Source organism: Antrostomus carolinensis, unplaced genomic scaffold (assembly GCF_000700745.2).
Source record: "Antrostomus carolinensis isolate BGI_N321 unplaced genomic scaffold, ASM70074v2 scaffold3051, whole genome shotgun sequence".
In the NCBI taxonomy this organism is placed as follows: domain Eukaryota; kingdom Metazoa; phylum Chordata; class Aves; order Caprimulgiformes; family Caprimulgidae; genus Antrostomus; species Antrostomus carolinensis.
In genome coordinates this window covers 67,177-77,490 of record NW_010296134.1, presented here as the reverse complement: position 1 = coordinate 77,490, position 10,314 = coordinate 67,177, and the positions used below count along the sequence as shown (strand labels likewise).

The 10,314-nt window shown below is 40.5% G+C and overlaps 1 protein-coding gene across 2 annotated transcripts; it reads left to right on the top strand.

Moving 5' to 3' along the window:
• The first annotated feature begins 2,997 nt into the window (after positions 1–2,997).
• LMOD2 (leiomodin 2) lies at positions 2,998–9,327 on the top strand. Of its 2 annotated transcripts, XM_010178163.1 has the most exons (4): positions 2,998–3,270; positions 7,136–7,353; positions 7,396–8,527; positions 8,887–9,327. In XM_010178163.1, the coding sequence occupies exons 1-4, from the start codon at positions 2,998–3,000 to the stop codon at positions 8,911–8,913; spliced, it is 1,650 nt and encodes a 549-aa protein (XP_010176465.1). In that variant the 3' UTR covers positions 8,914–9,327. The 2 variants fall into 2 exon arrangements, with proteins under 2 accessions (XP_010176465.1, XP_010176463.1); XM_010178161.1 differs by having other exon boundaries at positions 7,127–8,527.
• The last annotated feature ends 987 nt before the right edge of the window (positions 9,328–10,314 follow it).

The window sequence follows — 10,314 nt, the reverse complement described above, 5'->3', positions numbered from 1 at the left end:
ATGCTAATAACAGGAAAATGTGATCACCCCTGTCCTTGCAGCAGAGTTCCTCTGGGAAGTTGGATAAGTCAATTTAATCATAATTAAATAACTTGAGTGATAACCTGTGCGCTGAGCTGTCAAAGTGGTGGGCAGTTTCAGCAGTGACTGGTGCCCACAGGAGCTGAGCCCTGGCCAGCTGAAGTGCTGCTTAATGCCAAATACCCCCAAAAAGGGAATCCTAAACTCCAAATTCGTGGATGCATTCAATCTTAATGTCTCTGTACTTCTATTCTTCCTTTCAATGGTGGTAACACCTTCACATGTCCTGAAAGGGCTGCAGGAAAAATAAAGCCATTGGTAGTCTTGATATGCTGAAGAACAGGGGCAAAATAAAATGCTGAAAGGTTGTTTATGAAATGTGCATAATCTCTCTTGTACACTGAACAAGGGTAAAGGTCCTGGGTACTCATGGGTCCAGGATCAAAGTATATGATTACAGAACTGTGGAATTAAGGACTGTGTTTCAGTGCTCATCAACAAGCAAGTACAAATATTATCCCCACATTTTCTGACCTGTAAGTGCTTGGCTTTACAGTTTTAGTATAATTTTTGTGTATGTGATTTACCATGTGCTACAGCCTTATTACATTGTTCTAGTCTTATTACTTTGTTCTGATCAAATTGTTCTAGAGTGTTCATGGGTCTTCATCCTTGGCCATCTCCCTATAAAGAATGTATCCTAAACTATCATGAGTGACATGTACAGGATCAAGAAAGGACCCAAACCTCTCATAACCTCACCTAACTGTGCCAATCTCTCCTATGCTCTGGGGAAGAAATTTACAATAAAATACCTTATCCATCTTTAGTAACATTTTTAAATTCTCTTATCTCATGGCTAGAATGGACACCACAAGACATTTTATATAGATCAAAACATCACCACTGGCCCAGTGTTGTATCAGGCCTCAGCAAGGAGTAGCATTGAAGGTAATATTCATGTTGGTGCCAAGAACTGGACTAAATCTTCCTTTGGAATATTATATTTTAAAGTGAGTAATGTATGTTGCTTTTTGAAGTTCCTTTGAGTTTGGAAATTTTCATTGTAAACAGGCAAATCAAGTAGCTGTATGTTTTTATTTGTATTATGCATTCTCAACCCAGGAAAATTCAGAGGCAGAAATTTTGTTGTATCTGAGGAAAAAAAGGAAAAGCAGAAAGCTCAGAATTGTCTGGGAAACATACTTGAACCGATTTTACTTTTATCAACATGCTTTTGCTTTTAATATTGTACATGTCAACATTGTGCTAATGAAATATAGCACATTTATTAAAGCATTTCAGTTGCAATCAGCATTTTCCAACATAAAATCTGTCCAGTACAAATTTTCTAACCAACTCCACCCAAAAATGTTTGCAAAAAAATGCTGTCTGCAAAAAAGGACTCAAGAAACATAATTTTATTGTGCTGCTTCTCTGGCTAACTCCAATGATAACAACATGAGCCATTGTCCTAGACACACTGAAGAAATAAAATTGCTTGGAGTTCTAATACATACATATAATTAATACCAGCATCAGAATTCACAACGCAGAGTTAAAATAAGTTCTACCCTCCAGTCCACGCTAACCAAAAAGAGATGATGCTGGACAAGAACAATACTTCAAATTATTTTTACTTACATTTCCATTCAATACTGACTTGGCTATCTAAAAATAAACCCACCATGTGTTATCATTTAATAAGATCAACATTTATCATTATAGATGTGTTCCTACTTCCCTGTACCAAAATCAGCATTTTCTCTGTCTTTCTCTCTTCCTCCCTCTCTCTCCCTCTCACAACACAGGTTTGCAGATACTGCGGGCCTGGATGTTTCAGAAAATATTGTCAGTTCACCACCAGTCACTGCTAACAAAGAAAATAATAATAATAACAATTAAAAAGTGTAAAGTTTAACTTTTCATTCTATTTTTTTTTACATTGGAAGATACCTGTCTACAAAAATAATATCAGAATAATATATCATTTATTGGCAGACATGATAATGTAGATATGCGTTTAAAATGAGGCATTGAAGGGCACTATCCAGCTGCACATCAGTCGGCGACAGCAAGCAATGGCCATTAACTAAAATAGCCACTAGAGGCCTTCATTTGTTAGGGGCTGTCAGGAGTGATGAGGACAGAGTCCCGCTGCCCACCCAGGCTGGTTCCCCTAAAGCTCTGGGGACTCTGCTCACTTCCCCAGCAAAGTGCAATTCTCTGCATGAAAAAAATATCTCACAAGAGCTCCAGATGGACATGTCAAGCTGATTCTCCCTCTGCCCATCGTCGGAAAAAAAAAGGGGGAATTCATAGATAATCCAGTTGTGTGATTTGTTACAGGTGAGATGTGACATTGCAGGAGCAGTGCTCCTCACGGGTGCCTGCACACTGACCTCCTCCCCGAGGGCTGCTTTCCCACCAACCCCAACCTCCTGCAGACACCTTGGCAGGATAACAGAGTGGTTCCACTCAAAAACCATGAAAACGAGGAAGTCTGCTGAACAATGGTGAGGGTGTTTTCTTTCCAGCCCCTGTGGCAGTTTAGGATTAAATGGATGTGCATTATTCTTTCTCTACTGTACTGTGGACATGAAGTTGGTGTAAATGTGCCCAGGGATTTATTTGCTGCCGCCCCTCCCCATCTGCGAGGCTGGTATTCTCCCGCTAGCTGCCTGCTCTAAATATGGCCATGGCCAGTGTGTCAATAATCCCCCTCTTTAAGGGACCTGCAAACACTAGCGTTGGGACATTCTTGCTGTTCAGATGTCTAGCTGACGTCTGATGCTTAAAACGGAGCATGCTTTCATCCCTTCCTGCATTGTCGTAAGCCCCTGATGATTACTCTTAAAAGGGTGCCTCTGCTATGCAGGGAAACAGTTGCTGACCAAACGAGACACAGCTTACTTGCTTCAGCCTTCTTGAATGCCTAGTCACTTCAGGTTTGTACTGGCCTGACCAAGCGGGACCATGTCTACCTTTGGCTACAGAAGAGAGCTCAGTAAATATGAAGACATTGATGAAGATGAGCTCCTTGCTTCCCTCACTGAAGAGGAGCTGAAGGAGCTGGAGCGGGAGCTGGAAGACATAGAGCCTGACCGTAACCTTCCAGTGGGACAACGGCAGAAGAGCCTGACAGAGAAAACACCAACAGGGACTTTCAGCCGGGAAGCGCTGATGGCCTACTGGGAGAGGGAGACCAAGAAACTCTTAGAAAAAGAGAGATTGGGTGCATGCGACAAGGTAAGATGCTGAGGCATTCACTGTTCCCTAGAAATATTTAGGCTTGTTCTTCCCTGGCATAAACTTGCTCACTGTGTTCATTTTCTTTCAGTCTCTTGTAGCATTTTAGAGAACATTGTTAGCCACACTTCTATGTCTGCTAAAGCACTGTGTGTTAGCTCAGGGAGGTTTTGCTCTTCCTCTGGAGATACCTTAAAAGCTTAGTTGAGAACAGAAGAAAAACCTGTAAAAACTATGGTTTGTGATTAAAACGGGAATTAATTTTAAAGGGCTTATTAGAAATTATGGCCAGGTAGTGATGTGGACTTTGGGGTAACTTTTGATTTTTTTTAATAGCTAAAAAACTGTCTTTATCCTTCCTTTTGAAAAAATAATCAGTATTGCCTGCTGCAAAGCACGTCAGGAAGATAATTTTGAATATGTGTTATGTCAGAAGTTGAGTAAGTGTCTGCCAGGCTTCATGCTCGCTGGAAGAAAGCTGCATTGCAGTCAGCAGCTTATGTTGCTTTGTTTCTACTGAGGATCCCTGGCACAGCTCGGGAGTCTTCTGGCAACTGTTGTCAGAGGGTAGCTGTAAGTTATTTTAAAAGTAGCCTGGGGTAGAACCATCAGCCAAACCATTTATCTGTATTCCCCTAAAAACACCCAATAGTGCTTGTTGGGCAATTTGTCCCCTGGAATAAAAATGTTAATAATAAAAGACGGTCCCTGAACTGCAATTGAACAGTACAGCTGGGCAGGAGTGAAGGGTTCAGTCCCAGCAGGTGATGAGAGCTCACAGTCCAAGCTAACGTCTCTGTCTGCATCCCCTGGGCCCTTGCTAAAGAAAAAATAGTTAGACTACAACAAAGACAAAGACAGTAAAACTGGATTCAGAATTTCAAACGGCCTTGATTCATGAGCTCAATAAATTTGCGAGGAAATAATTGTAGTTTGTACATTAGATAAAATATTCTTCTAGAGAAAAATCACCCGAATTAAAATAGCCTGCAATAATAATATCCAGGATTTCTTTAGCCGTGTTTTCTCCTGCTTGTGAATGGTGGTGTAATGTCTTTGCAGGCAAGTGCACAGACCACTAGCTGTCATCAGACCATTAGTGTCAGCTTGCAGACATTGACTTCACTCCCTGTTTGTCAAGTCCTAGGGAGGCAATGTCAAGATTAATGTTTATTTCCAGCTGAGCCTGGAACTCAAAACATGGACAGTTCCAAAAACTTTCTGGACAGGTCTAGCTTGGTGTCTTATATAATAGCAGATTTTTTTATTTTTTTTTTCTTTTTCCATGTCTACACAGCACTAATGATGGGTACTGGCTGAACCTCAAAGTGCTTGCAAAAGCCTCTATACTTTTTGGTCTGAGAAGAAACTTCCTAAATGCATCCATAAATATGAAAATGTAAACACACTGGTATAGAGGGCACAAATGCTCTCTCCACTGAAGGCAGTAAGTAGGCTCCTTCTGAGTTTCTTGCAAGTAATTTTCTTCTTGTCCTCAACTGTCTGAAAGGTAGACACCTTGTCTAAGGTGGTTATTTGTGCTCCTTCTATAGTTAGTGGTGAGAGATCAGCCTCTCCAGAAGGCAAACATCCTGCAGATAGCCTTTTAGAGTGAACGACTTGCTCTTTGGAGATATTTACCTTTTTGCATTGACTATCTTAGTCCTGATTTTTCATCAAGTTACTACTACAAAGTAAGATGAAGCTCTGCAGGCTGCCTGCAGCAGTCCTATACTGAAATGCACAATAACAGAGCATGCCTCTATGGATCTGCAAAGAGAAGAGTACTCGCTTTCAAAATTGTCATACAGGTTGTTATGACACCAAATGATGTATGTGACAGCAAACTAAATTCTCCCTTTTACCCCAGAAATGCCACTCAAAAAAAAAAAAAAAAAAGTATTTTTTAAATTAATCTAGTGTCATCAAGTATATTAGCAGCCCTTTTAAAGGCACCAACTTATGCTCATCTGTGTTGAAGGCTGTAGTATATATTCCTGGATAGGTAAAAGCATAGCCATGAAGACAGGTTCCTGGATACCTGCTGTTTTCAGCTTTTAAAAGTCTGCATATATGTTTAGAAGCTTGAGATATAAATCTTAGTCCCATAATAAAACTGGACTAAACACAGCCCTGTTTCTATATGTAGCACAGCATCTCAGTGTAAGGCCCTTCCTGCACATGATCCACAGCAGAAGCAATGGGACTGGACCCTGCAAGCCCTCCAGGCGCTGAATGCTCAGGAACACAGGCTGGAACAGTTCGATGTCCTGTTTCATTGGAGTCACGTTTCTGCAAGCATTACAATTACCATTTGTTTTGCATGTGTCTCAGCCTAGAAATCTGTTTAAGGTTGTGAAACAGTACTGTGCAATCTGTCATTACTGTTCTTGTAACCTTTCCCTAAATTTTTGGAGCCATATAATTAAGCACACCTAAAACTGCACAGGTTTTCTAAAAATAGGCTGTCATGTTAGTAATGATTTTGTTTGCCAGAAGCAAAAATAGAATCACTGTGTCTTTGTAGAATGTACTCACTTTGTAAAATAACCCCCAGTCTTACAAAGACTAAAATACAAAAGTTGCTAAAATAGTGCATATAGAACAATTATATTTAATTATATATTTATATAACAGTTATATCGTCCCTGCTGATGGCAGGGGGGTTGGAACTAAATGATCTTTAAGGTCCCTTCCAATCCAAACCATTCTATGATTCTATGATATTTCATCCAAAATTTCATAAACATTTACAAACGTAGATAAAAAGGCATATGCTATGGCTTATCCAGTAGACAAAAAGGGATATGGGAGATCTTTTTGGGCAAGAGGCTTAAAGTTGGTGATAGTGTGAGGGTTCAGTCATGGCCTACATGCTTCTGGAGTCCTCCAGATGGAGAATGAGACTTCCTTGGGTTGCAGACCTTTTGCTGTTCCTGCACAGAGAACTGTCCTCTCCCACCATAACTGCTGAGAGCAGCAAGCAGAGCTTTGAGAAGTAGATCCAAATTTGCCATTTTGATGCCCACCAAACACACTAAAATAACTTTGGGGTTTAGAAAAACAGTCAGTTTACTCTGTAGGCGGTGAGTTACAGTATGGTGGCTGACCTGTGACAGCTGTCGAGGAGCACAGTCCTAGCTCGTGGCAAACATTTTGGGATTATTGACATGTGATTACTTGTTATCTGTGGGATTGTGTCTGAGTGATTTCTTCACAAATAGCTTCCAAGTGTGTATAGCCCATACAGCGCGTCCAGAGTCTTTTCGACACAACTCCTGTAATTCTGCATTATTTTGTATGTTGATATGCAAGTTTACATTTGTAAACATTTGCAAAGATTTACAAACACATTTGTATTCTAAATCATGACAGTCTTTAGCTTTTTTAGATGTACTAACATATGCAAGGGTGTCTGAGCACAGACACAGGTGTCTAATCCTTCTGAAATCAAGAAACTCCGTAGATCATGTCCATTCTGAAATTGTGGTCTTATGTTTCTGTTGGCAAGGATCTAAATAGCAACCCCTTGTGAACATGCCAACACACAGAAAGCATGAAGTATGTCCATGCTGCAGTACCTTGTATCAAATTTTCTCCTGGAGGAAATAATTGACGTCAGTAAACCAGTTCCAATTTATGCTAAGCATTTTTCTTCTAGAGAATATGAATGAAATAATGTTAAAAAGATGTTAGGTGCTGAAACATTTTCTGTTCTTCTGTCTCTGTGTCTGGGGATTTATTTTTAGCTTTTAATACTAACTTACATAGTCTCAAGATAATTGTTTTTGTGCAAAAAGGCAGTAGCTACATTACTGTGATCTTGTTTAACACCCATACCTACATTCCTGTTCAGGACTCTGAGCAAGAAGAAGACAATTCAGAAGACATTAAAGAAGAATATTTCACAGAAAGCAATAGTGAAGTGTCTGAGGAGGCATATACTGAAGAGGATGAGGATGAAGAAAAAGAAGAAGAAGAAGAAGAAAAAGAAGAAGAAGAAGAAGAAGAAGAAGAAGAAGAAGAAGAAGAAGATGAGGAGGAGGAAGATGAAGATGACAATGAGGATGAGGATGAGCAAAAGCAAAGTGCTGCATCTGATGAAAGACCTGAGGATAGCAGGAGTTCTGACCACATCAGACGCAAAAAGTATAATGGTGCAAAGGATAATGAAAACTTACTCAATGGCCATGATGGGAAAGACACTGATAATCTGAGCTCAAAGAGCAGTGCCATCCACCCTTGTGGAAATCCAACTGTTATTGAGGATGCATTGGAAAAAGTTAGGAGCAATGACCCTGAGACCACAGAGGTCAATCTGAACAACATTGAAAACATCACTTCACAGATGCTTATACAATTTTCTCAAGCTCTGAGGGACAACACAGTGGTTAAGTCATTCAGCTTGGCTAACACACATGCTGATGACAATGTTGCAATAGCTATTGCTGGTATGTTAAAGGTAAATCAGCATATAACTAGCCTGAATATTGAGTCAAATTTTATCACAGGCAAAGGAGTACTGGCCATCATGAGGGCTTTGCAGAACAACAAGGTTCTAACAGAACTGCGGTTCCATAATCAAAGGCACATCATGGGCAGCCAGGTGGAAATGGACATAGTTAAACTGCTGAAAGAGAACACCACTCTGGTCAAGCTTGGATACCACTTCGACCTTCCTGGCCCAAGAATGAGCATGACAAGTATCCTGACAAGAAATATGGATAAACAAAGGCAAAAGCGTATGCAGGAGCAGCGGCAACAAGAGTCTGGTTGTGATGGAGCCATCAATCCAAAGACCAAAGTCTTGCAGAAAGGGACACCTCGGTCCTCACCTTATGTGTCACCAAAGAGCTCACCTTGGTCCTCTCCAAATCTCCCTAGGAAAGCACTGCCAGTGAAAACTCAGCCACCAGCTCCTGCACCTCCACCTCCCCCTCCACCCCCACCTCCTCCTCCTCCTCCCCCAGTTATTCCAGAGAAGAAGGCACCAACCAGGAATATAGCTGAAGTCATCAAACAGCAAGAACGCTCAAGAAAAGCCTTACAGAATGGACAGAAAAAGAAAAAAGGCAAAAAAAGCAAAAAACATGAGAACAGCATATTGAAAGAAATCAAAGATTCTCTAAAATCAGTCTCAGACAGAAAATCAGAGGAAGGTTCACGACCCTCCACCCGTCCCTCCACCCCACAAAGGTCTCTCCATGACAACCTTATGGAAGCAATTCGGGCAAGCAGCATAAAGCAATTAAGGCGGGTAAGTAAGAGATCATTTAGCAATAATTGATTGTGGCTCAGGTATAGTACAAGCTCAATTAATTTTAGTACATATATATTTAATTAAAAAAAATAAAATTCTTAGAAATGTGAGGATAAGAAAACACTTGGGGGGAGGCTTTCCTCTGACTGAGCATTTCTCCGCACACTGATTTCTATTTGGCAGTGATTTTGCCAGACAGTGGGATACTTCCCCAGCTTCAGGCTTGTTACAGGAGATGCTGTGAAGCACAGGGATCTTGGGAGCACATCTGCAGCACCAGTAGGAATTTTGCCATCCAAGACTGTACAGCAAATGTAACGAGCACACTCCCCACCCTGCCCCCACCCCTTTCATAGGTGGAGGTACCAGAAGCCCTTCGGTGAAAGCCTGGACAACGGAAGAAGCAGAGCACTGCGGTGGCCAAGGGGAGGCTGCTCATCCATTCACTGGTGGTAAAATAGACTGTGTAGCAAGCTGCTTCTGAAGTACACTATTAGATTCAAACCATTTCTCTTTTATTTCAAGGAAATAAACCCGCTAAATACAAAACAATGCTTTAAGGATACATTTGCCCTGTAATCTGTAAATATGGAAATAATTTTCTTTTTTATTTAATGAGATTTCTATTGAGAAATTGCTGCTTATTTAGATATTCTTTTCAATATCTGATTGCACATCACAGGACAAGTTCTTCACATTCAGATGTAATAGTTTACCAGCCTGTGGTTTCTTCTTTTTTTTTTTTTCTTTTTTTTCCATGAATTTACAATAAATACGGTTTGAAGCTTTCAAGCAGACACATAGTCCTGGGTTTCTGTGACTGAAAACCTAACAGATCTTTGCATCAGGTTCATGATGGGAAGTCTCCTGGGAAAGAACCTGATATTTCTCCCACCTGCACTCATCAAGCCTGCTTGGAGGATAGTACCTGAGCCCATACGCTAGTGCAATTTCATACTAACATGGGGAAAAAAAATGGTTCATAAGGCTATATACATCCAAAATTAAGCTGTGATCTGTACCAGGTCACTGGTGTTGTGTACTAGGTCCTAAACCTTGATCTAGCAGAAGAGGAAGTGGGTGATGAATACAGCTGCAGTTCATGTTGATTCAAAGTTGAAAAATTAATGTAGATATTTTAAGGATGCAGCAGAATTATTCACCTGAGATCCATTCAGTACAAGTGCACATGGCTGTATCTAGGCAGAACTAACCTCAGTGCAGACATTTAGTCAGACAGAGAAATTGAAGATCAGTCTAGCATTCAGGGATAAAAGGACTTTCATATGATACAACAAGTGGGATGTGAACTGTCAATACGATATGTTGGAAGCAGAGCCAATTGCTTTGGAGATGCACAGTTGGACGTATCACATCACAGGCGGTGGCATGAATAGCCCTTCTTCATGTAGTAGTAGACATACCCCTCTGACAGATCAGTTATGGTTCTGGGTCCTTCAGCTAGTATGAAAGTAATGGTAAGACGAAGGAAACTGAACAGTAGCCAAAACGTTAAAGGTGAGAGGAGATGCATGTTTTGAAGCACTACTAAATATTAATTAGTTTGCTTATTTCAACAATAAATAACAGAATTAGTATCTCTTTTACATAAAACCACACCAGCAAGAAGTAATTACTTCAGGTTACTCAATGTTGCAGTGGTACTGAAAAAATACAGGTAAGCTTGTAGCTAGAAATATTAATGAGAGAGATTTCCCCAGAAAGAGGAATAAATTACTGGAGGGAAATGAAGCATAACAGAGAGGGGATCCATTAGTGGATTA